The sequence below is a fragment of the Bombus impatiens genome, unplaced genomic scaffold, assembly GCF_000188095.3.
Source record: "Bombus impatiens unplaced genomic scaffold, BIMP_2.2 scf_0060, whole genome shotgun sequence".
In the NCBI taxonomy this organism is placed as follows: Eukaryota; Metazoa; Arthropoda; class Insecta; order Hymenoptera; family Apidae; genus Bombus; species Bombus impatiens.
The window spans coordinates 1,557,276-1,585,055 of NT_176479.1; the positions used below are offsets into that span (position 1 = coordinate 1,557,276).

General features: G+C 34.3%; 3 protein-coding genes and 1 long non-coding RNA gene across 4 annotated transcripts; 1 reads left to right on the forward strand and 3 right to left on the reverse strand.

Annotated features, from left to right (window-relative positions):
* Positions 1-1,561: 1,561 nt before the first annotated feature.
* LOC100747835 lies at positions 1,562-9,434 on the reverse strand. Its single transcript, XM_003485489.4, has 7 exons — positions 9,130-9,434; positions 8,112-8,596; positions 7,398-7,860; positions 7,051-7,208; positions 6,773-6,940; positions 6,061-6,525; positions 1,562-5,960 (listed from the first exon to the last, which is right to left on the reverse strand). The coding sequence occupies exons 2-7, from the start codon at positions 8,563-8,565 to the stop codon at positions 5,836-5,838; spliced, it is 1,833 nt and encodes a 610-aa protein (XP_003485537.1). The 5' UTR covers positions 8,566-8,596; positions 9,130-9,434; the 3' UTR covers positions 1,562-5,835.
* Positions 9,435-10,591: 1,157 nt separating this feature from the next.
* Positions 10,592-12,112, forward strand: LOC100747955 (electron transfer flavoprotein subunit beta). The gene is made up of 3 exons (XM_003485490.3): positions 10,592-10,907; positions 11,153-11,551; positions 11,627-12,112. Exons 1-3 carry the CDS (start codon positions 10,857-10,859, stop codon positions 11,936-11,938), a joined length of 762 nt encoding a protein of 253 aa, XP_003485538.1. The 5' UTR covers positions 10,592-10,856; the 3' UTR covers positions 11,939-12,112.
* Positions 12,113-12,306: 194 nt separating this feature from the next.
* On the reverse strand, positions 12,307-15,407 carry LOC100748077 (protein UBASH3A homolog). The gene is made up of 4 exons (XM_003485491.4): positions 15,247-15,407; positions 14,661-14,898; positions 13,892-14,593; positions 12,307-13,810 (listed from the first exon to the last, which is right to left on the reverse strand). Exons 1-4 carry the CDS (start codon positions 15,351-15,353, stop codon positions 13,019-13,021), a joined length of 1,839 nt encoding a protein of 612 aa, XP_003485539.1. The 5' UTR covers positions 15,354-15,407; the 3' UTR covers positions 12,307-13,018.
* Positions 15,408-16,135: 728 nt separating this feature from the next.
* LOC112214049 lies at positions 16,136-25,921 on the reverse strand. Its single transcript, XR_004462938.1, has 3 exons — positions 23,809-25,921; positions 21,548-21,652; positions 16,136-21,332 (listed from the first exon to the last, which is right to left on the reverse strand). It is a non-coding gene; the product is annotated as an uncharacterized LOC112214049 (long non-coding RNA).
* Positions 25,922-27,780: the final 1,859 nt, after the last annotated feature.

Below are 27,780 nucleotides of genomic sequence, written 5' to 3' on the forward strand. Positions count from 1 at the left end.
CACTCTCCTACAACGGCGTGCTGTCTCGCGAGCAGGAGCGCGACAATGCTCGCCGAGCAAAGCACGCGAGAGAGACAATGGATAAAGCGAGTGAGCTGGTAAGGTAGCGTAATACAGAGCAAGAAGGAAGAGAAGCGGAAAGAGAAAGCTTGAGCAACGCCGGACGAATGGTGCGCCGCGGCACGATGGGAGAAGGGAGAAAAACACAGAGAGACCGAAGAACACATGGAGGGACCGAGAGAAAGAGCTCCCTTCGGTCGGACGAAGAGGTTACGTGTGGAAAAAGAGGGGCCTACCAGCCAAGAGAAAAGACGGAGAACGAGAGAGTGTGTAATTGTGAAGGAGAGAAAAAGAGAGCGATAGGAAACAGAGATGGCTCGTAGGAGAAAGAGAAAGAGCTAGAGGAAGGGTGGGAGGTTGGAAGGAAGAGAGGAACGGGGAAAAGATCCGAAGATCCGTTCCACGATCTGGTGCTGTCGCGCTCGCTTTAGCATGGCACTGCCACTCCCTTGCGCTGGCTACACCAGCTTTGCTATTAATAAATAATGCTCCGTGATCCGCATTACAACTAAAGCGATTCGTTCCGCTCTTGCCTCTTTATTCCCGATATCTTCGAACGCTTGGATATCCGCGAAATCCCTTGTCCCTTCCGTATCGTGTCGGATCGACGGTCTTTTTTAGCGGGTCTGAACTGAATGAACCCGCCTGCCCCCGGTTCGACGAAGCTCGTATACGACTTTGAGGAACCTTATGCCTCCTTCTCGGTCGAGTTGCGAGAGACGCGCCAGAGAGGTTCTAATTTAGAGTATTAGAGAAGCAACGACGTGTGAGCCGGCGAACATGGTTCACGGAAACACGGACGCGTCCATTTGATGGGTCACGAAACTGCTGTTTGTAATATTTCACGTTTATGACCCGTACGCGATAATGACGACGGTCATCAAAGGATGATGATACGTTAAATTTAATGCGAATAAAACAACTTTCGGATGATTGAACGACAATTAGAATATCATTTGTGTTAACGCTATTTGTTTTAAGCGAGTGATTTAAAATTGTATAGCTTTCTTCATATCGTTATTTCCCATTTAGAATTCGAAGAGTGATTTCTTTCGATATAATTTTTCGGTCGTGGTAATTTTCCAGTTTTTAACTTCCGAAGCGATAGCGCTTGGATATCTTGGTAAACAACAATTTTAAGTACATACTTCTCAGACGCTATATACGTGAACGTAATTTCAAATAACGTAATTTCCTGCTTTATTTCATTTTAAAGACGCTTTGGTAACTTTCAACGGCAATCTAGTTCTGTATGGTGGTCATTCGAGCAGTACATCGACCGTAACTTACAGAAATTTTTATTCGTGAAAATGTTGTACATACAAAGCTCCGTGTTCTCGTCCTAATATCGATTTAAAAAAAACCGCATATTCCATATATGATTTTTTTCTAGCCTCTTTTCGAGTCGTTGCACTCGTTGTACACGCTTCGATTGCATCTAGGCGAATCTCAAGCCCTGGAAATTGTACGGGAATTTAACGCGAATAAAAACTGACTCCGATCACCAAACTCACAATATCTTTTATTATTTGTAAAACGCTGATTTCTCAAATTCTTCGTGAACTTAAATCACAGGGGACATATAGATTGCACCAACCATCGTCAGCTTATGATTTAATTAATCCGACAAAATTACGGAATAACGTACACAAAAGGAAACAATACACGGTACGGCAGGTAGAGGTTCCTCATTGTGATTTGTAATTAATCATTTTACAATTAGATATTAGAAACTCCTTGCAAATGGTTTCCAAATAGTAGAATCGCATGTAAATTGTATAGAATAACTTCTAGAAAAATGAATCTCAAAAGGATCGAGCCAATTTTACTTGAAACGCGCTCTCTATACATGTACAATTTTTATTTTCTGCCATTGTGCTCCTGGTCAAATAATTCTTCGTGTTTTAGGTACTGAGTAGGCCATATGAAATATTATTAAATATGTGTCGTCGATCAATAAGAAGTATGAATCGAATTTAACTTTCGATTTAATTTCCTACTAAAGGTCATCGTAGCTACTATATTATAATATTAAAAAAAAAAAAGATCAGTTATATGCGATCTAGAAAAATAAACAATCTCAAAAAATAAAATTGGAATAAAATTATAATACAATCATACCTGGAAAACATAAATATCTTTATGCTGAAAGATTGTCTTTATCATATTTTGTACAGTAATATAAGACTTTTGAAAATTCGATTCAATTCTCGAATTGAAAACGACAACTAAATTTACACGAAATATCAAATATCGTACATTTACTATTTGCGAATATTTCCTAATGTAAATGCTAATTCACGCGACCTTGAAGCAAAAAGGCAGTCTTTAGTAACGCGTTTCGAGCATGGCTCGATATTTTCGCATGTGGGCTGTACTTTTCGACTATGTAAATATCTATTCTTACAAGAATCATAATTAGAGGTAATCGCACGATCGCTTTTATTTAATCATTTAAACGTCTATCTAAATGCGACGCGCGTAATACGGTTTGTGTACTTATTACATAATTAGAATGCAATCGTGACATTCAGATTAATAAGGGACATATGCTGTAAATTCATTGAAGCAGTGCTTAGAAGTCAAGTGAGAGCCAATAATAGATTTCCTGTGTTTTAGGACAAATCTTGTCGGTGGATTACTGTTCAAAAGATAAAAATAATTGGCACCGCAAACTGACCAAGATTATTATTTTGAATTGTATAAGATACAACATTTGATATCGTTGGACTAAAACATCCTTTTCATTTGATACAAAAATTAGAAAAATATTAAAAATCAATAAAAATTTTAAACCAATCAAGATTCATTTATAAAGATAGCACCGAAATAGATGAACATAAATTTTGTTTTTGTATTTCTTATCTCAACGTAATATCACTTTTATATATTTAAGTATTGGATGAAAAGGACATTTCAGATGCTGATAATATCAAGTGTCATATATTTGCATATCATATATAAGTAAATCATAATGCAAATAAAATGAGGTCCCTCTAAATTATATGTATCTAAAATCAGAGATACAATCTTTACATTATTGTAGAAATAAGTCATATATCGAGGTAGTTGAGATCTTATTTAACGTAACACTTTAAACCGATGTTTCCTAAATTTTGGGCTAAAGATTTGATACTTTCATGACAAACTATTTGTACTTTGAATTTTACATATACTTTTTTGTAGCAAATGTATCTTTAGCTCTTAAATTTTGAACAACGATTTCTAGTCTTACTTTAAAAAACGCAATCACGAGAAAAAACGAAATTAAACATACGAATTATTTTTCTTATAATAATGACAATACAAAATTTGGGATTTACTGGCTCGAATAAACATTTTTTCACATATGTATAATAAATTAATACAGATGAATACAAGTTTACAGTTCATCGTGTATAAAGTGAAAGATGATCTTCTTTACTGGTCAATTACCTAGTGTCTACATGTTTAAACTTCGGTCTTTGAAATTTAATACATTAGTTTTAGGTATCCTCAACAAATATCAGCCCGCACGCAAATGTATAATTGCTTTTCGATTCAATTTCCTTCGTACTATTCTCCCGCCTTAAATTTGCAAGTGGCTCACGAGAAGAATATCGAGAGCTGTATTTATTCGAGTTATATGTTGTAATCGATTTTGCTTCACGAAATGATAAAGTGCAGCTTGTCTTGAAAATTTATTATATATTACATATCATCCATCGACGCTAATGATAATATTTAGTCATAATCATTTGCACCGTCCTATGAATCATCTCAATATTATACAACTAATTTTCAGAATTGCTTTCAAAGCAAAATCGAATAACAATATAAGCAAATTCCTCGGTTTTCATTAGAATTTTTTTTCCTTCGCTAAATTTATACATTACGTTTGCGTATATTTTAAATTTATACATTATGTGTGTGTATACTTTAAATACAATATGCAATGGACCAATGACAGGATTGGTATCTTATTCATCTCCTATCTCAAGAATTAAATTCACCTTAATCATTTATTATAATAATTATGTCCTATTTTCAATAGAAGTCGATATGCCTATTCGTTTAAACGGCATTCTTGAGTTGTCTTTAACGTTATAAGCTTATGAATTATATGTACATCGTACATGTGTTCAATGTTTCCTGAAATAAGAGACAAAGGATTTTGCACTGTTCATTCATATTGCAACATAATTAATTGGAACACACTGTCAAATGAATAAGATACATTAGCCTTCAAGATTCCAAACGCTCGTATAGACTTTTATTCATTTTCACAATTTTGTTTACCTAATTATTATATGTACATACAGATAAAATCATGTAAATGAGAAATTATTTTCTCATTTAAGTTTGTGCAATATTCAACGGCCGATGCATTAAATAAGTTCACACAATTTCGACGACTGAATTTTTAACGAAAAAAACGATACAATTTTAATTAATAAAATTCATTTTTCATTTTCCTAAAACCCAAAGACTTTTCTCATGTAAAACAATTATGTATTGTGTGTCCTTGTACCAGTGTAATGTAAAAAACAAATACATGCCTCGATACCTTCGTTCAATGTACATACATCGTAATAAATTGATTTTTATAATTTCCCTTTCTCAATATTGATACAAAATTTGTATCCCCAATAATATATTTTGACACAAAATATAAACTATAAACTACATTAAAATATACGAATTTAGATTTGGTGAAGAGTGTGTATAAATCATAATCATCTATCTTTCAGTAAATATACACTTTGTCCATAATCTTTGAAAAAATAAAATAATACATAGATAAAGCAAGTTTTTACACATTTAAATCCAGACTTATCAGAGTAAATAAGTGCTATTTTATTTATTTTTTTTTCTTAAGAAAGGAATATAATGTTTAAGTGGTTAAATTATAGTTTGACACCATCATAATTAATATGATCCTCTTCATTTTTTATAACAATGAATTATATTAGAAATTCATTGACGTAAATGATTCAAAAATAAACTACAGTTAAAACGTTACATCTCCAGGCATAAGACTCTTTCTTTTATGAATCCACAGATTCAACAACAGGACAAGGATTTACAGTTGAGGGCACTTTTTTTCTCTGCCTGTCTTTAACATAGGCGCTGGACCATTTTATATGCTATTTTTTAAACAGCAAAGATTCAGCATAATGTACAGATATTGTACTTCTAAATCTACCGATCCATAACTTAGAGATCGATAATTCACGGATTGTTCTCATTCTCTCGTACTCTATTTTCTTTCGTTTTCATCTTTCTATTGAGTACGTTATAAGCCCCAGATATATATATTTGTACATAGCTATCATATCCAATGGAAAGTGTACATTAAACTCAACTGAATCACGTACAATTCACTCACAACATCAAAAATAGACTATTGCAAGAGTGCATTAGCTTGTGACACCCTGTAGATAGTTATTACTCAACCAAGGTACCGTTCTTCATACACATTCCATGATTTTCTTCTCCTGTAGGAATCTGAAACGTAGACGATATGTACAAATTTTGTATGATATCACAATATCACTCTTATAAGTCTCTGAGTCTTTTCTTCGTTTAAATGCGACTTGCCGCATCGTAATATAAATTGTTGATCCCACATTGTTGGACTATAATATAATGCAGCATCTGATAGATAATAAGATCATATATATTACATTATAAATCGATCGCAATTTTTAAAGAGTGTACTACGTGTACATATTGCCTACGATGCAGATTCTGTTCTAGATGCAGTACAGGAAATACAAGTAAATTACGTTAATCTTATGCTCGCCCACGTGGCTTTTTTCGAGAAGCCGCTTCTTCGGTTGGCGCAACACCTGTGGTTGCAGCCATGCGCTTTGGACGACCTGCTGTTTTGTTACTTTGTTGTGTGTTTTGTACAGAAGCTAAAAAGTAAATTATGATAGTTTTAGAAAAAAATTATACCAATATATTGATAGGTATGGAGACTATATTAATATCATAACATTAATGAGAACTTCTTACCACGTAGTTTCGTCCTTGAAACCCCACTTGCGTTATTATTATTCTGTTGCTTTGTGCTCTTTTTATTTTCACTTTTTTTAACATCAGTATTATTTTTAATTGCATCTATTGGTGTTGCGGATGTAGTTACAGTTGCAGTAGTAGTAGTGGTAGTAGTAGTTGCAGTACTATTAGTAGTGGCTGCAGTAGTTTCACTTCCAGACTTTGTATTTCTGTTCAATGCTCTTTCTGCTCTACTAGATCCCTTTGCAACAGATTTTGCAATAGCCAGAGCTTTGTTAACTGTTCGCTTTTTAGAACGATTCGATTTAGGTGATTTCTTTCCTGATTCTTCTTCGGTAGCATCATCTTCAGAGAAGCTTTCAGTTCGTTTTGATTTCTTACGCAAACTTTGTTTTTGTTTATGCAAGTTGTGACTTTTTCTTCTCTTTAATTGTGACTCATCTTTATAAAGTGAAAGGTCAACTGTGGATAAGATATTAACATTTCAATTTTATGAAATATTTTTACAAAATTTCAAGAATATAAATAAGAAACAAGTAATATTAAATCTGAATCTTATTGACTTTGAAACAAGAAATAATGGAATAAACTAAACGCTATCAATAAAATCTATTAAAGCTGAACAGACACAAAATTTTAGTAACATTAATAAATGACATTTAAACATTTTTTGTAAAAGTTTATATAAATAGTATATAAAAATACTAACGTCCATCTGGGTGTTCTTCTGTTACTCGAGGTTTTTCGGACACGCCTGCTTCAACATCAATTGCTCTTTTCAAAATATTTTCTGTACGTAATAATTCAATCTTGGTTAGCTGGAATTTATTTTTGTCAATTTTGTTTAAATTTAAATTTGTTAATATACAGTCGAAATCTGAAATTTAAAAAAAGAAAAAAATAAACATAATCTGCATCGTATAACATAACAAATATTACAAAATATAAGCCAAGTGTACATGACATTTAATAACTATTATATATTACCTATATAATCATAAAAATCTGGTGAATATATTTCACCATTGTTTTTATCTTGAGAAAGCCAACGTATACGAATTCTTCTGCTAGATTTATATATATTTTGCATTGCTTGACATACGTAGAAACTTCCTTCCGCATTTCTCACAGCCAAAAATTCATTTCTAATAATGAATATCAATAAAAGTTAATGCGTGTGATGACATTATTAATTTTGCTTATATTTATGTTCAAAACCAATGTAAATTATCATATTTGTGAATGAAAGTTTGTATAGAGATTAAACTTTTTATTATTATTCATCATTACATCATATTTTACATTTTTGGAAATGTCATATGACTCATACTTACTTATAGAATACTATAAGTTTGTCGTCAGAAGCTTTCGATGGTGGAGGCTTATTTAAATTTTTTACAAGCAATGCAATTTCTGGTAATGGACTCTGATAAGGCTGTGTTTGAATTCGATTTCTTTTTGGTTTGCTTGCTCCATCCGAATTTGCTGAAGTTCCCCTTAAATCTTTCAATTCCCTAGACTTTCTCTTATTTGTTTTTGGCGAACCAGTGACCTTTGTTTCAACCTTTGGTGGATTATTTGTTTGTGGTAATGCAGAATTATCTGCCACAAGTTTCGTACTTTGAGTTGTGGTTTTTGACTTCTGACTATCAGATTTTACTGACCCATCTTCTGATTTGTGTGATGACAATTTTGTTTGTAAATTTGTATTAATTGGAATTCCGTCAGATTCTTTCGAACCATTATTTACAGGAGTTTTCTTCTCTTCAATTTTGTTTTGTAATTGTGGACATAATGCTAAAGTAACATATATATATATATGCATAGATATAGGTAAGTATATTATATTTGTACATTTTTACATGCATTATAATGTTAATAAATTCAATGTGCAATATATGTAAATAACTTGTTGAATTATTATATCCAATGATATACATGTAAGTAAAAATATCTGTGATGCAACATTGAAGTACATTCGATGAACAAAACATAATATAAAATTAATTACATACTTAAATTAATAAGAAATTTATATTTTTACTAACCAGGAAAATCTAAATTGATAGGTGTCATCTCTTGTTCTGTTTGAACATCTCTTTGTGAATCTTGTGTAGGATTATCTGGACTTAAATTATTATTTCTGTTAGATTCACTCTGCTTTATAGAAACAGACATATTCTGTTCTGTTTCAGTTTTCATAATCTCTACTCCATTAGGGATTAATTTATCCAGGTCTGGTTCCTTTTCAGAATTGCTGCTTACATAAGGTGGTGTTTGATATACAGAAGGTCTATGATCTTGTACTAAGCTCAAAGGTTGACTGGGTGGTTGTAATGTAACATAGCTTAATCCAGTTCCTGGTAAAGGCTTCATAGATCCTGGTTCTGATCCTGATACGACTTTCTGTGCCATTGCATTCATGGGAAGAATAGAATGACTGGTAGAAGTTGGGGATGTACCTACTCCAGGTATCGTTGATTTTATGGCCGATGTGCTCATTTTTCACTGATTAAATACGTCTTTCTATATACTTATAAAAAGCCAATGTCAATTAGTTGAAATTAGCTATGCATAAATATACATTTATAATATAGAAATATTAAGAAATAAATATATATATATATGAATAACGTTTGCAAAACTATTGATATATAATTATTTTATGTTTGGTAGTATGCTAGCATTCTTCATCAAAATATCAAAAGAATATCAAGAATAATTCAACAAAGCGGAGCTAACATTTCATCAACATAAATAGCGATTTCCACAGTTTGGTTATTGTAATCAATGTAATAACAAACATATGAGATAGATACCAAATCCATATGATGATTAAGAAAAAGGCAAAGAAACAAGGCTATAAAAAAGAAAACACTCGTATAAAGCATGAAGAAAACGAGGGAGAATCTCAATAAGAATTGAGGCACAGAAGGTGGCTGAAGAGGGAGGGGGTAATTAGAGGAGTAAACATAAACACGAAGGAAACTTTCAATGGATTTAGATTCTATAAATATTTGGAGAATCAAAGCATACTTTCAATCTCAAAAATTAACATTTAATTACCTCGACGTTATCACGTCCTGAATATGGATATATATTCCTTTGCTAAACTTGCACGGATAGTTGACCACTGCGCGTTAACACACGGTTAACTCATTTTCCCACACACTTTCTTTAACGCGTGAACGCTTTTTTTCAGCTAACATTTCATTCGGCATACGCGTAGCATAGTCGATTTATCAAAGATATCCACTTAACTTACCGTATTCTACAAAACAAAACGATAAAGGCTTGCGCGCTATAGAAAGCCGTGATTTTACCCGCACGAAAAAAACAGGAATGCCAGACGTTAGATGGCGTCGGTTCTTGGACGCCATGTGTGGCGCAAACTTGATTTCATATTCATTCTGATTGGTGCAACAGCGATCGCTCAAAATCTCTTTTATTCTAATTCTATTGGAGTATGAAAATTGTATGTAACTATTTTCATGCACTTCGAAAGTTTCATTTGTTGAAACGGATGTGTGCTAAAATTTTCATTGATTTAAAAGCAGCATGTTTGTTAGTAATATTCTGCAAATGGAAAAATTGCGAAAATTTCTTTCTTTCTTTTGTTAAAAATATCATGCTTTAAAAAAGGGGTTTATCAAATATTTAAAATGCTATTATATATAAAGTAGTAATAGTTAATGATTTATGACTTACTTCACAGGTACATATATGTAATTTATTGAGTCGAATGAATATTCGAATCATCCAACGAAAATTTCGTTATTCTACATGGTTCATGTATTAGATCAAAAGAACCGAACTGCATCGATCATTTTTTTAGCTAATACCTTAAATTATAATATTAAAGTATCTGTTAATCTGGGAATAAATTAATTTCGTAGCAGTAGTTAATATGTATATTTTATGTATTGAATGATTTATATAAAAATCCTTATTATTTAATATTAGGAATAATTGATATTGTGATTTATAATTATAATGCCCATTGAAATAATTCAAATTAGTCGTTTTAAAAAAATATATAATCATCTACATTATGTTCTTTTTGAACGATAAAACAACAGTAATTGAACTAAAATGTATGATTCATCTCCTTACTGTTTTATTTAAGAGATACATGTAACATACATTTTATTTATATATATATATATGTACATTGAAAAATGGAAAATTGCCTTAACGTGTAATATACTATACGGAATAAAGCCATAAAACAAAAAGTACTGTTGTAAATTATTTATGAATTTGATTCAGATAAAAATGTCATCACTAATTGTATATATATATATATATATATATATATACACGATTACAAATCTCGCTGTTTCATCCATCATAAATAAGTTAGGATCTATGAAAAAAGTTATTTCAAAAACAAGCCATGTTTAATATGAGTTTTACATTCTGGTTTGCAAATTCGAGACATTATTTTTATATTTTTATTTTTTAAGCAATCTTTTGATTATTTAATCTAAAATCTGAAATGATCATGTTATGACGTTCGCAGTTACATCAGCGCGAACTATATGAAAATATGTTCATGAAATCAACACAGGCATTTATAACATATCAAAGCAACAATGAACTTTAGACCATTTACCAAGTAACAGAGTGAAGAGTGAAGAGTGTTAAGCAAGTCAATAAAATAGTCAGACTACATACACCGTATATAGCACATGAGAGGTTAAAGTAGTTCTGTAAACACCTCGATAAATATCGTGAAAAAAAAAATTATAACTTGTAATTGTATAATTTATCGACCTCTTTATTAATTAACAATGACACGAGCACTTGTAGGTGTAAAGAGAGTTATCGATTATGCAGTTAAGGTAATTATCAGTAATGTAATAATAAATGAGAAATAGTATATAGTATAGATTGTAGATCAATGGAAAGCTATTATGCTTATGTACTATGTAATTCGTAGATTCATTTAAAATTTATATTACAATAAAAAATGAATATTATAAATTTAAATAATTTAAAATTATATTTCTTAAGAAATGTGTACATATATTGTTTCAAATATTATCAACTATAGATAACATTTTTATATTTTGTTATTTATTTTTAGATTCGTGTCAAATCAGATAAAACAGGTGTTATAACAGATGGAGTGAAACATTCAATGAACCCTTTTGATGAAATTGCAATTGAAGAAGCTGTACGAATGAAAGAAAAGAAATTAGTAGAGGAGGTCATTGCAGTTTCATGTGGTCCTCCACTATGTCAAGATGTGATAAGGACTGCACTTGCAATGGGTGCTGATAAAGGCATTCATGTTGAAATATCTGGATCTGAATATGAAACTTTACAACCTGTTCATGTTTCCAAAATATTAGCCAAATTAGCTCAGGATGAGAAAGCAGATTTAATTATTGTTGGAAAACAAGCTATAGATGATGATAGTAACCAAACTGCACAAATGATTGGAGGTATTTTGGATTGGCCAACTGGTACATTTTGTAGTAAGGTAAGTTAATTGAGCAAGACCTTAAACAACATATTTTACAAGTATCTTCTAATATAGATTGTTTTTTTGTAACAGATTGAAAGAAATGATAGTGAACTAACCGTAACACGTGAAGTTGATGGAGGTTTAGAGGTTATTAAAATGAAAATGCCAGCAGTTTTAAGTGCTGATCTTCGGCTTAATGAGCCACGATATGCCACATTACCAAATATTATGAAAGCAAAAAAAAAGCCAATTAAAAAACTAACAGCAAAAGATCTTGGTGTAGATACTTCAGCAAGGATTGAAATTTTGTCAGTCGAAGAACCACCAGTCAGACAAGCTGGAACTATTGTACCAGATGTTGATACATTAATTGCAAAATTAAAGGAAAGTGGACATGTGTAATTATATATATTGTTATTGAAAAATTTTTTAAAAATTATTTCATATTGTTTTATATTGATGTTGTTTATACATATATAAATATATAATTACATTTTTACTATCTTTATATAGAAAATTTTTTATACATTATGGTATGTTATATATTACACTTGAATAAACTTTTTCTGCAGTAAATAAAATAATAGGTCCCTTCATGATATAACTGGTATTTGTAATGAAATAACATCTTATATATTTCTTTGGTAAATAACATTATTTTTCTACATTAATTTTGTACTTCTATTTCTTCACACATTATTCATGCCAACTATTGTTTCATAGACCTGTACAGTGTGTGGAAAAATTTTATTATTTACTGACTTTTGTAATTTTCGTACACATAGATTTTTTGCAAGAATAAAGTAAACCTTTACTAAACATAGTAGTAACAGATCCTAAGTCTGATTATATATTCTACGTATATAATAATACGTTCAAAATACATGCAGATTTAAACATTTGAATAAATAATAGATTGATTCAATAACCATATGAACTTTACAAATTGTGATTAACATTACAGCAAATCATCATATAACCAATTTTTTAATTTCAATTTTTAAATCTTTTAAATACATTCTTAAAAACTCTGAATAAACTCTCAATATTTGCCTGTTAAAGGTTATAAATACTATACTTAGTCTTTACTAAACATTTTCTAAACGACCAGTACGAAATCTATGAGAATATATCTTTTTCAAAATATTAATTCATACATTCATTTTAAATGTATATCTTACTTAGCATATCTCTATAGAAAAGGTAGAATTAAAAAAATCAATACCCGTATTTATTGCCCTACAAATGTTAATTGTTTTAAATATTGAATAGATGACTGGCATATTTTTTATTATGTTATAAATAACCCAACCCAGAAAATAATCTTTTTAATACTTTTTCCCTCTTTCTAATGTAGTTTATATAAATTAAAATACATATATTACAAAAAATTCATTGCATCTGCATAGTCTTTAATGATTTAAGCTTTAGTAATTTAAAAGATAAAAAGAGAAAAACTGTATTTAAAATATTAATTACTTTTTATAATAATACTTTCCAATCAAATCTAGTATTACTGGTATGGGTTATAGGAGGAAAAGGAGGTGGATGAAGTTGCCAACCATCCAACCCTTCACGTGCTGTTAAACATGCTAAATATGGTACTCTCTGTGCTAATCTAGTAACTTCAGAAGCTGGTGGCACTTTCCCACCTGTTAATTGTCTGGTACAAGCGGCCAAAGAAGCAGCATGAGCTACTATTAGAATATTTCCTACTGTATTTTCAATAATTTGTTTGATTAATTCATAACTTCGTTCATAATACTGGGCTGCATTTTCTTTCAATGGAAGATCTTTTGCTTTAACAATTGGGTTATAACTTTTATCTACGTTAAAACCTGCTTTTATTAATTCTTCAGATGTCATCCAAACAGGGACACCATTTGGATACCATGCTAACCACTCTATGAGACCTGGCTCTATTTTCATTGGAATGTTTAAATCTAATCCTTTTAAAATGTGGGCCAATGTTTGTATACATCTTAATGAGGGAGATGTAAAAGCCACGTCTATTTTAATACTAGATGATTTCATAGCTTCTCCTACCAAACTTGCTTGTACTTCACCTACAGTTGTTAAAGGACTATCATTTCGAAAGTCCTGTATATTTCTTGATGGTATTTCCTTTGGCATATTCAAATCTCTACGAACATAGGATCCATTTGATTCGAAACAATAACGAATCCATGCTCCAAATGTAAAATCTACTCTTTCTCCATGACGGCATATAAAAATTTGTCTTGAGGAACTTGGAGGTGCTTCAGAAGCTTCAATCTGTATATGTAGAAGTAAAATGAAAGATTAGAATTCGAATTTTTATATGTAAATAAATAATAGGTAATTGATGTTATTTACTGGTTCAGTAGCTGTTGCTACTCCATCAGGGCTGTCTATAGAATCACTCGATAACAATATTGGTGGTTTCCGAGTTGGGGATATTTCTTCTTTTTTTAAAATTCCACTTTTATTGTCAGTAATTTGTATAGTAGAATGTAAAGTCCATGAATCTGATTCAGCTGTACGTTTTGTATGATTCAAAGGTAAATGCCCTGAAATACCAGTTAGCCAAGAGACACCTTCAACCCAACCATCTGTAGATAGACTACACGCCCCTTCTGGAATGTAAATGTAATCTCCCACTCTCAATTCTAATTCATCGTGTTCCCTAGGCATGTGAGGATGTGTCACTTTATGTACATGTGCATTTTGTAGCCTAGAATCTCTGGAATATAATCTAAGTTCCCAATTAGTTGGACAAACGAGTGTCAATTTCTCCACCATCAAGCGCAATTGTTGATATAAGTTGCTGGGAAATTGATAAGCCAATGTCAAATGCAAAGATTTTATTTGGGGTTCTGCAGAAATTCCCAAACTTGAAAGTTTGTTTGCATAACAAATGGCTATGTTTTTTAGCCATTCTGTATTTACTTCCTTAACAAATAGACCCATAAAATTAGGAGAAATATAAGTTTCTAATTCAATATTATCTGATAATTCATCTTGGTTAACTATACTTTCAAGCGCGTTTACCAATTCCTCGGTAGATTCATCTGGTGCCTGCAAAAAGATGTTTTTGTACTACTTGTGACTTTTATTTACATGTATTGTTAAAACGATGTTATACCTTGAAAAATGATACAAGCGTAATATGTGGTACATAATTATGTGTTCCATTCCATACGAGTTCTTTACTCTCTGACCAAAATCTCATAAGTTGCTCAGCTAATTCACCCGTAGGACAAGCATACAAAACATATTGTCTATGGGTGTCAGAATCCAAAGTTGGATCTCTAACATGAGCTACTAGCCAATCCGATGCAAGTTGAACACCTCGATGTCCTGTAGCAGCTAATGCTTTCTCTCTAGAACCGATAGAATATTTATTTAAATTGTTACAGATTATACAATTAGTCAAATAATTCCAGTCGCGTTATGATTACATAATAAAAGTATAGAATTTTTTTGAAATTACGTACTTTGTACATCGATTTATTAAAACAAAAAGAAGATAACGATAAAGAAGTATATATGTTAAATTTTTATGATAAGCATAGGCAATGACGAATCAACAAAGACAAGAAGAAAATAACAATGGTACTTAATGTTTGACAGCTGTTTGTTTACATTGAATGCATTATAATCGCATGCAATTGTTCGTAGAATAGCAAAGAGGTATCGATAGTGTTTTACAATCTTACTCTAATACTCACGCTCGATGTTTCGGAAAACCTAATTGTAATAGCGTTTGCAACGGGGTTAAATGCTGTTTTAAAATCTTCGTCGGAGTTGGATTTTTCCGCGGCGGTAACGTCGCCATGACGGTCCATTACACCTTGATACTTGCTACCTGCTGCCAACATTGTTCAAAGGAACGCTTTACACGTTTTTATATCGAATCGAATTTTCGATTCGATTTCCTTCGTCTTAAAACATCTGTTTTTAAAATCGCTTAATGTGTTCCAAAATTTTCCATTTACATATATGATATACATATATGATAAAATCACATGGAGCGTTAAATCGTTAATTAACGATTCTTTCTTAAGAGAAATAAAATTCGCTGCTATAATAAATAGACTCTGCATTTTTAATTTGAAAATTACATTTAATATTAATGTATTTCGTCCAGATATTGTCGTTAAATTAGAATTTCTTGTATTTTTAACTAATATTCAATAATTAGCGAAAAATAGAATTACATACCTTGGTTTTAGTTAAATTTTATTCATATGTTGCGCTTCGAAATAAGGTAAAATACGCTTATACAGTCACAGTATATTTATTACGAATAGGGATATATACACAGTGAGTTGATTTACCATTTGTGTATGAGTTTATCGACATTGCTATACAACCATCTTATGGCCGAATTAATTGAAGTGTTATTTTAGGTAACAAGAAGGATTCAATTTCTCAGTCAATTTCTTGAATTAAAGTAATTTGTCTTCAATTTTTAAATATTTTTTTAAGTTTAGGTATAAATAATAAATTCGTATTGATTAATTAAATAAAGATAAGGATGTGAAAAACAATTAAAATATATAAAAGGATCGGAAATAATAACTTCTGGTTCGTACAATTGATATAAAACCCACAGTATCCACAAAAATTGTAATTCGAATAATTATATTTCATTTCTTCATATCCGACGTATTCGTCACAACAATTCTAACAATGTTACATGATCGGTACATTACGTAAAGTTAGTGTAAAAAAACAACGATATGTCTACATATGTTCATTCGTTACAAACATTCTTCATGCTGTAATATATATTACAGTAGAGAAGTAATAAAAAAACATTGCAATTCATGTATAGCCGAGGGTTGTTGCAATTTTATCTATAGTATGATTGCGATTGTTATGAATATAATTATTTGTTACATAATCAATGATTTGGTTCGATTTTTTTACCATAGATGTATTTCTCTGATATTTCAGGAGTTCTTTCTCTTCCTTTATGTATAACAGATTGGTTGAGTCATTGAATGATCTTTGTAATATTACCATTTTATGTACATCATACGCATACATGGAAATATTAAAGTTTGCTATATAATATTTTTCAAACATTTTTTAAAATTATTATGATAAGTGTACAAGACTTTTGTTATATAAGAAATCTTTGAGTTTAACGTTTATTTATCACGAATTAACGATTATGTGTCGGTGAATTTGTAAGAATAGGCAAAATATCTTTAGATTATTAACAGAGATATAAGGATTGGAAAAACTGGAATAAGTTGTAATTTACATTAAATATTGAATAATCTCTGATATAACTACTTGAGAAATTCAAAATTTTGTACTGATATTTGTCTTGATAAAATTACATAAAATACCTGTGATATTCTTCAAATGTCTTTATTCATAAGAAAATTATAAAATCCCAGAAAAATTTAAACAACCCTCGCAGCGTATATTACATAGATATGTATATATAAATTGTATATAAAATAGAACGCATTTAAATTTGTCATTCGTCGACGATGGTCGAGAATCTGGATTCCCAACGGACATGCTGAACATACGAATTTCTCTACTATTATACAAACATTAAGCTCGAGCCATGGCCATCGAATTTTTCGAGGTACTGCACTTTATGAGGTTCATAAGACATTATTCGCGTGTTACTCTTCATTTTTTAGATATTAATTGCTCGTCTTTACATCCGAAACATAACATTTCGTGAAAACCAATGATTCTTATACTATCGTCAAATTTTCTAATTTTACTGCATCGAATGTAAAGAAATATAATCGACGAAGAAAGTAAAGAACACTCGTTAAGCGTAGATAACAATAACGCACAAAAACGAAGTAAAATTTTCGAAAGTAATATAGATAGTTCACAAACGCATTTCACGTGTTTCTCCATTCAAACATTATTCCATCTTCCTTTAGCACTTCGATAAAGTTCCATCATAATTACACGTGTACACACAAGTCATAACGCTCGAATTGTTTCGTCCCATTATTATTTTACCATATTTGCCTGGTGAACGATTTATAAATACCTTAGCTGTTGTAAATATCATTTTCATATGTGATCATAAAATCACTCTCTCGAGTAGCATGCGTTTTACGAACTATAATTATCTTGTAATATTGCATGGTGCGGCATTAAAAAGTATGTGTGCATTTGTGCGATAACAGAATGTAGAAATTATTGTTTGAATTTTCCTCTTTTTGCTGTTTCATTTCGATTTTAATTTACATAACGCGAGATTAAGGTGAATTCCATTCGCATTTGAATAGGTCGATGTGCATCATGTATACGTATGCTTAATTTTCAGAGAGCTGTGTACCTTATCTTTTTGGATATTTCTTATTATAGGAGAAAATTGTTTACGGTAGTTATCGATGTAATTATTGCACGTGGAAGCACGAAGGTTATAAGTAATTTTTATCATTCTCTTGGAATAACTGAAGTCGTTTTTCAATATCAAAAATTATCTAACGAAGTTAAAATAGAACTTTAGGTTGCTGTCGCCGATTCGCAGGGTGACGAAAAATCAGTTTGGTATTCGTAAAACCGCGAGTATTTGTTTTATGAATCTTTACTATACAGGTTTCACGTATTATTTATTTACAACAAAAGCAAAGTATTTAAGAACGAAGTTTAGCGAAACATTTTTAAAAACGAGTTACGTACTACTGTATATGAAATATATTTATGATCAAGAAAGGTATAAAATGAAACGAAATCGAACTTCCACTATTTGACGTAAGATTATTTTAATCGATAACAGGATGAAATAATAAATGAAATGCCTGAATTCCGTCATGTAATTCGTTTGAACAGGCCAGTGTCGAAAATTTCGAAAGATATAAAGTGAAATTTGATGTTTTCAAGATATTTATGATAAATGCATGATACAACGGTATTCCCTTTTGGACGAGAATGTATGGATTTTGGCATAAGAATCTTTCACATTATCCCACGGATCGTACTATCGTTCATATTATAAATCTCTTATTCTTATGGCAATCCATACAACGTATTCACTGCTCAAAACAATGTTAGGATAATTTTATACAATGTACAGGCGATAGAATATCTCGTTTATGATATAAATTTCTATCGAAACAGATTGTTAAAAGTTCCGCGATTGGTTCCTTCAATTTAGAGTTTCATTAAAATTTTTATCAGATTTTATACTTTAGTTTCTTAATTTTCATCGAGTAACTTTATTACATTCTGCAGCTGCTTCGAGCAATGTTACGATACAAAAATTAAATGCTTGTTTATGTTTCATTGCACATTTCAATGACTAGGTATAATACGATCTTTTGACTAGCATTACCTAATGAGAAAAGTTAATAAAATTCGTAATACATTTGCATTAAGTTTAAAAAATTCATTCTAAGGAGCACATAGTACTTATAAGTGTAATATTAAAGTTTTTCTCTTCAACTTTTTCCAACATCTTTTAATTCTCTAAGAAGGCACTATCAAATAATATCGATTAGACATAAATATATAAAATACATAAAAAATTCGATAATTTTTAAAAAAAGTACATCGTCATTTTGCTTCTTTTCTAAACTACGCTCTTTCTAATTTTTCTTTCAACAAGCAGGTACCATTCCAGAATACTTTCATGACCTAATAACGTTTATCCCAAATAATATCGATGAAATTTAGAGAAGCAAAATAAATTCGCATTAAAGGGAAGCGTTACGTCTTTAAAATCGTTTAATAAAGCAAAGGAAGAAAGAAAGAAATTCATTTGGTAAGTTTGACAATGTTCCTCGCACGTGTCGATAGTACTATCCGTGTAAAAATCATAGGTTCATTGTAAAAAAAAAATACAAGCTTTTCGCGTGTTATCTATCACAAGCTGATGGTTTATTTCCATATCGTGTAAAATAGAGATTACTGTGTGAGTAAAAATACTGTTGAATCAATTTGACTGATAATGATGCGTGCTTATCGCTATTTTACGGTTAACGATTAAACATTATGATCGTATAAACGAACGGTTACGATTGCCAACATTATCACTGACCGATTGAACGGTTCGGTTAATTAACCCGATCTCGAGACACTATTATCGCCTTTTACATTCTGTGACTGATTCACGAGGAATTTGTGTAATTTCTATGTTTCAGTAACACCGCGAACACGTCGTTGTTTCTCGAGGAATCATTATCCGGGTAAGCTAATATAAATAATACAATTCGAATAAACCAAAAAGGTCTTTGGTTAATCGCACTTCCGTGTTAGAAAATATATCGAATATTTTCTTCTCTATAGCTCAAAAAAACGATAACGCTAGCTTATAGATTATTTTTAGAAGCACCCTGTACGATTGAGAAGTCATCATCGCCACACGATTCATCGATCTTCGATATCTCTCTTTAGTTATCTCCCTTTTCTTTCAAACAATTCGCGAACAACCATATGTATGAATTTGCGTTTCCTAGGATGAGAATTGCGAACGAATCGCCGCAGTCGAATGATGTACCGCTTCGAGCTATAAACCTGTAAGTTCTGTAATCGTTTCGTGATGATTTACGTTGCAAAAGAAGAAAACGTTAAAAATTACAAGCTTCAAATCGTTGATATATATACAATTATAGTACATAACACACGTGATACATAAAATGTATCGCTAAAATTTCGATATTTTATTATTACTTGCTCATTTTTCTATTATTATCAAATTACTGCACTCGAATGCGTCTCGTTCGACTCACCAATCCCACGAATCTTCAAATATCGCTATATAACGTTTACCTTTGAAAAAATATCGAATTCCTTTCCTCTCTGTTAAGTAATTTACGAAACGTTAAATAATAACTGGAAAGGCAGTGAATTCTACGAAGACAGTGTGAACAATTAATTCGTGGCACGGTTGTTGGGTAAAACCTTCGACTAGTATTGCACGAATATCGATTAAACGCCGGCTAACAAAGTCCAGTATCAATAAAAACTATACCAATGCGCATTGATAATTTCATACCACAACCAATCGTCGGTCAATGCTAATTTACGCACGTAATATCGTACGCAAAGATCCATCCAAATTTGCCACCCTTACTCTCGACGTATTCATCGTTGCAATTTGTTTTGTTCTCTGGTTTTATACAATCCTCTATAAAATACAACACAGTACCGATAATTTGGCAAAGTTTCATCGAACGAATATCCTCGACCAATGACAAGCACCTCCGCGTTGCAACGCGTTACCGTCGCGACCAGCTAGATCGCGAGCGCAAAGGAGATGATCTCGACAAAATCCAGCATCTTGCAAAATACAAATCAGTCGATCGTACACGATAAGCAGCAAATTCTATCCGTATGTATCGATAGCATCGCAGAGAACGCGTCCATTTCGATCGTCGGATCGATTCGGCTCGGACGTACGATCGAAACAGGTCATCCCGTCGCGTCGCTGAAGAGAAAATGTTCCGCGCGAGATTTCCGAGTTTCTGTATGCGTCACGGTTCGCTCCGACCTTCTTTGGCGAACCGAAACGATCGTTGGAAAAAAGATGGCCCGTCCAATCTCGTCGGGTCAAGCCTTTTGTTGCATCGTCGAGCGACAAGCTTCGGGGAGGGTTTTTTCTTAATCGAGGCTCGATCCGCGATATATCACTCACGATCTTTGCTCAGGTCCGATGGTAGCTCGCAGCTGGACGTGGCCGATGTCGTTGGTGATCGCGGCGACGGCGACAGATTCATCCTGGATGTAACCGGAAGCGACAAGCCGGCGGCACTCATCGCGACGTTCAGCGGTATCGTGATGAACGGCTGATTACTCTGCGTCGAGTTAACCGGGGCTACCGTGCCTGCGAAACAATGCCAAAAAACCTCTACTTGGGGAAACAGGAGGAAGGACGGGCACGCGTTTCGCGTCGGGTAAACGTCTGTAGCAAGAGCAAGGTGCCGGTATCCATCTGGGTTTTCGTTTCGTTTCGTAACGCTCGGCTATCGGGAGGATGGCTGGATGTGTGTGTTTTTTTTGGGGGGAGATCGATTCCAGGGGATGATCATGGTTTCTCACCTCCTTCTTGAGAGATTTGCACTGGCTGGCCGTTTTGCCCGATACCGAGTAGAACCCCCGGAGTCGGCGAGTAAATTACTGTCTGTGGCATCTGGTACATTATACCTGCACAGAATCACGGCCGTTTTCATGAGAAATGACACGATGATCGATTAGCCATTTTATGACGAATAAATGTTTATCGATAACGATGTGATTCAACCCTTATCGTAGGCAATCTAGATTCCATTCTAGGCTATTCAACGCGTTTACAAGTAAGCTTGAAGCTTCAATATTTCAAACTTTCTTGTAAATTTCGACGTGAAAATATTTCAAGAACGAAAGATGAAAACTCTGTTAAGAAACGGGCATCCGATTGGCCGCAATAGGGTTGATATTGGACTTAATGGGTGGACGAGTAATTAGAATTAGTAAATGGACGTTTCTAAATGTACAGTTAACGATCTTTGGCATCACATACTTTTCTTTGCTAAAGTTTAGGAAGAGGAAGAGAACGGAGCGAGGCGGTATAACGGATTCACTCATAACCGTCTGCTTTTTGGGTTTCTTTCACTACTTAAATCGATCGGTCGTAGGTCGAAAACATCGCTAAAAATATATATTTACGTAATCGACGTGATACGAAGGATGATATAAAGCAATGACATAATCATTAATATGACATAAAACAGAGATGCGCGCAAAACGTTATTAGATTTTTAGAAATACAGATTAATTAACTTTTATATTCGGCATCTGTCTCTTCCGTATTTTACAATTACTCGTTTGAACACCACTTATATTAAAATAAACTATAAAGTCTAATAAACTGTGTATCAAGAAAACTAATACAAGAACTGTTTCAGAGGAAATTCGATGAAGCATCAACAGAGAGTAATGTTTCCTCTGAAATAGTAAAATTGTGCAATTGAACCTGGTTCTTCTTATCTATTCAAATATCTACGCTTTATTATACAGTGATCATTCTTATTTCATACATCGATGGATAAATATATTATAATTTATCTTCTGTCGATGTTCCATCGAAATCTATCTTTATCCTTTATTTTGGATTAACTAATCGGTCGATAATCTTATCCAAAGTAATAAATGAAAGCCAAATTTAAAATTTAGCCAAATCATCGGAACGGCGAACAAGCGAATGAAAATCATAAAAGAGAAAGAAGCTTGAAGGGACGATCGAGTTTCGATCGGAGGGTAAAAGATCGGCGGGACGCGGATCGTGCCGGTCGGAGATATGAACGCGTGGCGAGTTATCAAAATTCCGGCGGGGAGACTGTTTGTGCCGCGGGGAACAATGGAAAGGCGAAAAAAAACGTACGTCATGCGATCGGTAAGTCGGATGGCATCCACTCCATATATTAGCATCGATATTTATGTGTACACCTGCATCGGAGCGCGGCTTTCGACCGGATCTTACTTCCCAGTTAGGCAGCGCGTCGTTGTCTTAGTTTGGTCATCGCGGCCCGTACAACTCCTTATGTACTCCCCTACACGGATAACCTCGTCATCGCTCGCACACTTTTCGCATTTTAAGTGTCCTCTTTCCTTTATCTTCTCCCTCTCTTTTCCCCTCTTTTCTCGCTCGCTCACACGCGATCGCGCGCGCGTACGCATCATATACGTTTTACCTCTTCTGTGATACCATTCTCTCGTTCTCCGACGTTTCTCTCCTCTCCTCTCCGCCAAACTCTCCTCTCCTGCTCTCTCTCTCTCTCTCTTCGTTCTATCCGTATCTATCCCTTTCTCTGTCTACCGACCTACCTGACTGATTGGATTGTACACGTTTGCCTTTGCTCGACTACCTACGGCCTGGCTCTAACGATTTTCCACGCCACGGCTTTTACCGCTTGCTACTTAGTCCGCGACTCGCGACTCCTGCTACGCCCACGGGGAAATTCGTTAATTACTCGCCACGTATGCGCAGCTGTACGATTGTCTTTCGTACTCGGCGTGGCACGGGCCGAGAATCGCGGAACGGACAGGTGAAATTGTTCTAGCACGACGGAAGGGAGGAAACCACGCTTGGGAAGCATCCACGTTCGACTAGACAGCCACTACTTGGATGGAAAAGTTGGCGAGGATACTCCACGTACGGAACTTTTGTCGTTAATAAATCCTTTATTCGAGAGCATACATGGTGTTCTGTGTAAATTGTCTTTAGTTCCTTCTGAAAATGTACGACGGGAAAAGTTTCATTCGCTTGGGACGGAAATACGCAGGATGTTTCTAGGTAGATAGTTTTTGGTATGTACGTTTACCTGAGTGATTTTTCGAGAGATCCTTTGACACAGGAGAATCGCCATCGCTGGTGTCTCCGTCGCTTTCGTTCGCGCAAACGTCCGATCTAGGTGAAGTGCCGTCTTCCTGGAACAATGAAACGAAATTTGTTGGTACGAATGGTGTACGTACACTGATCGTATTTGAAATAAAAAAACTCGTCGTTCACGAGCCCTGAAGATAATTCTGGTTAATTCGTGCGAAGATAAAATCGATGAGAGAATAACAAATGGGAAGAGAAAAAAAGTCAGAAGCCAGCGTGAATCAGATTTTAATTTTGTTTGCATACATTAAAGTTCTCAAGAACGTGTCGCCCTGCTACAAAATTTATGAATCATCGTTACAAGGCTATTGCCTCGTTCTACAAACCACTACTCCTAGAATTCTGCCTACAATTCATATGCCTAACATAGGATGTACCTGCAATTAACCGACGCAAATTAATTAAAAAACCCGATATTCTTCTCCTTGCCCAACGTTCGAAACTTCAATTACAGTAAACGAACGAAAATCAAAGTCGAACCATCGTCAGGATCGATCGTTTCATCGACCGGTACCGGGCAAAGCTTCGCGACAACGTCGTGAAAACGATATCACGATGACGTACGATCTGTATCAGGTCCGTAAATTCCGGATACCTAACGAGCGATGCGGCGACAAGCAGAAAACAAGCCAGAAGAGAGGAGAAGCATCTCGGCTCGATTCGTAGCCTGTAAATCGTAGATAACGCCTCTGTAATAATATCGGCGAGCCAATCAAACGGGCAACTAACCAATCAATCAAGTGGAGCCTACCAAGCAACTAAGCAACCAACGAAACAACCAACGAACCAACTTACCTACCTACCTACCTAGCAGGGAGAGATGCGCGAGCTTGTTCGCGCGCCTTATATGGCCATCCGCGCGGCCTCAGCTCGTACCGCGCTTCCACGGCAGATTCTCACAAATTTACGCAGGACTACGGTTTCCCCGGGTGACTTTCTCTCCCCCGGTCATACCGCCACCACCGACGGATAGCTTTTTTTCCCTAGGCTTAACCGTTTGTGCGCTGAACCTGTGCGTTTTATACATGCATTTCGACTCGTTCGTTAGGACGCATGTGTGTATACACGTGTCGACCGACGGTCGCGTTCGAGAGAAAGCAAATCGACCAGTCGTGAGTAAGGAACCGATGCTCTTCGAGAGAATTAGGAAATGCCCGTCTTTCGACTGCCAGGGAACCACCGATTTGGCCAACTATTCCGTTCGTGGTTGCTTCTTTCGTTGTGGAAGATAGTCTCGACGATTTCGTATGATAGTAGAATTCTAGTTAGAATCTTGGTTCCTGGACTATCGAATCCTCGTTCGTACGAATCTGCATACTTTAGTTTGTGAATTACCGTCCTCCTGAATCCGATTGAATCTGCTTAGTTTGGTTCACGAGCTTTTCCGAGTTACGTGCATTTATTTGAGAACGTGAATTCTTATTATTATTAATGTCGGAAGTTGGAAGAAATCTCAGGCAATGGGAAGCATCGATGAATTCCATGTTTTTCGCCTGAGCTCGGACAAATCGGGTTTTACCGTAGCCATAGGAATAGAAGTTTTTATTAACGCTTTCGTCACGATGTCGTTGATCAGCTGTATTTCTTTTTGGTTAATCTTAAGTCAGTAGTAAATTTGTACTACGGTAGAGTGTACTGCATGAAACGATTTAGTGATACTGATTTTAAGTACGAATTTGCCATGGATGTTCGTGTAGTTTGGATGATTTAAAATGTCGAAAATAATTCGGGTTGATCGAAGTACTGTACTTTCGAATCGCTAACTGATCGAGCAACTCGATCACGTCCGTTGTTTTCTAGAAGAAAACTGATATACCAAAGAAATAGATGTTTCCCAGAAACGTATACGGTGAAAAAAATGAAACGTCCTTTAGCCTCGGAAAAATAAGGAGCAAGGAAAGGGATCTCGAGTGCGCTGTAAGGGTTCAACATTCCAAAAATAGTTGAAACCGAGTCAATTAATTAGACTGCTCCACTTTCCAACCAGTCATTCACCAAAGACTTCAATTATGTCTACGGTGAGATATGTCATTTATCACTTACGAGTAGCAAAATCGAAGCTCAAAAAGCGTCTTTAAAAAATAACAAACTTCATCTTCAAAAGCCACTTATTAATAAAAAAAAAACAAAAAAACAAAGCATATTTACAATTTAATATGAACGTACGTATAAAATTCGAAAAGTTGTCTAAAGTACTCGAATCATCGATCGAACAGCTCGCAATTGTCCTTTCGATCGACGTCGAAGCTAAAACACTCTGACGCAAAAATTCGAGAGTCAAATCACATTCCATGCATGAAACACGGAAGCTAAGAGAGTGTCTCAACTTCCGTGAAGCGTCAAATCGCTCTTAAGTCGTAAGCTCGGAAGGCTGGTGGCCGTGGTTTCGTGACGGTTCGTGGAGGATTTCCAAAAGTGCCGGGAGGGCTGGTTTCGCGACCCTCGTCCGCGTGCAGCAGGCGTTGTGTCGACGATCACTTCCGAGTCGTATTTGTACCCCCCATTACCACGGGTGTGTATAGAAGGCGCGACAAAAACCGGCATTCCTGATTCTTAAGTTGGACTCTATATAAGTATCTGCCATCGCGAACATTGCCTGTATATGGCGACAACCAGGCTTTGACAAAGGTGACCGTATATGGTATTCTGCTTCCACCTTCCATACCTTCTCTCTCTTTTTCTCCCTCTTTCTTGCTCTCTCCCTCTCTTCCCCCGCCTTCTTTCTCTTTTCCCTTCCATCCGATTACTCCCCACCTGTTTCTGCCCTTCTCTTTTTCGCCCTGCCAGCCACCAGGAGAACCGCCTGTTGTCTTCGTCGTTTCCTCGTGGCCGCGATCCACCAGGGTGCCCTCTTAGCGAAATGCATCATAATCGTTAAGTCGTTAGATCGTAAATCGTGGCTTCGAACCCCCGCCGTAAACGTGCCCCACCGTATCAAACCACCGTCAAGGGAGAGAGCTTTTCAACGTTCCTTTTTCTTTTCTTTTTTTTCTTTTTCATTGTCATTACGGTGGACAAAGTTTCGATCCGGTTTCTTTTACGTACTAACGGGGTGTTTAGCGCATCCTAGCTTTTTGCGTCTCTTTTTATTTATTAGCTTAGCGTTTATTCGCGCAGGCTTGCAGAAATATCGTCTTCGACTCTTTCAGACTTGTTACGTTCGAGATCCAAGATGTTTCTTTTTTCTTTTTCTTAATCCTTATATGGAAATTTTTGGGTGGAAGATTGTTTCGAGTCCGAGAAAGGGATGTGAAAGACGAAAGAGAATTTCATCTTTCACCTTAAGAGAATTAATTCGCGTTTTCTTTATTTTTCTTTTGAAACTACGTTGGGACATTTGTGTCTGAAAGAGTCAAACATTAAAGCAATTTATAGGAAAGTTCAGGAGATACGATTTTGAAAAAGAATCGTTAAATTTGAATAATCCGTGCGTATCGAGAAGCAGACCTACCTTGTGAGTTATGTTGAAGGGATGATTGGCAAAATGGAATACTGTTGATCGGTGTCTTATTCTCAAGCGGATCGGAATATTCTTTCTTTACAATAATGATCGCAACGTAGATAGAATTATTATTTAATCTTGTATAATTTAACGCATCTCGTTGGTTCTAATTCTTAACATAACTGTTTTTCCTCTCCATTATCTATCGCATCGAGGGCTGATTATCGTTCTTCGATAATTACATATACGAAATTTTACGTCAATTCTTTAAAAGAGAGAAAATAAAAATCGTCTTAAAGAGTAACAGAAGTCTTATCGCGTTAAGAATTATTCTTCATCCGTTTACGAATGATACCGCTGTTTTCTACGTTATTTACAAAACAAAAGTGAAGTGGTTTTTCAAACTACATAAGACAACAAGTACCATTAAGTTAAATGTAGCAACTCGTTTAGGCTAATCGCGAGAAT

Bases quoted from the DNA above. Each gene is read 5' to 3' on its own strand.
- LOC100747835 (XM_003485489.4), bottom strand. From the start codon at position 8,565: ATGAGCACATCGGCCATAAAATCAACGATACCTGGAGTAGGTACATCC. The intron at 6,941-7,050 runs GTAATATATAAT...TTTAAATTTCAG, and splicing joins AGATTTTTATGATTATATAG to ATTTCGACTGTATATTAACA. The intron at 6,526-6,772 runs GTTAGTATTTTT...TCTTATCCACAG, and splicing joins AGAAGAACACCCAGATGGAC to TTGACCTTTCACTTTATAAA.
- LOC100747955 (XM_003485490.3), top strand. From the start codon at position 10,857: ATGACACGAGCACTTGTAGGTGTAAAGAGAGTTATCGATTATGCAGTT. The intron at 10,908-11,152 runs GTAATTATCAGT...ATTTATTTTTAG, and splicing joins TTATCGATTATGCAGTTAAG to ATTCGTGTCAAATCAGATAA. The intron at 11,552-11,626 runs GTAAGTTAATTG...TTTTTGTAACAG, and splicing joins CTGGTACATTTTGTAGTAAG to ATTGAAAGAAATGATAGTGA.
- LOC100748077 (XM_003485491.4), bottom strand. From the start codon at position 15,353: ATGGCGACGTTACCGCCGCGGAAAAATCCAACTCCGACGAAGATTTTA. The intron at 14,899-15,246 runs GTGAGTATTAGA...TATCGGTTCTAG, and splicing joins GGTTTTCCGAAACATCGAGC to AGAGAAAGCATTAGCTGCTA. The intron at 13,811-13,891 runs GTAAATAACATC...CTACATATACAG, and splicing joins TAGCAACAGCTACTGAACCA to ATTGAAGCTTCTGAAGCACC.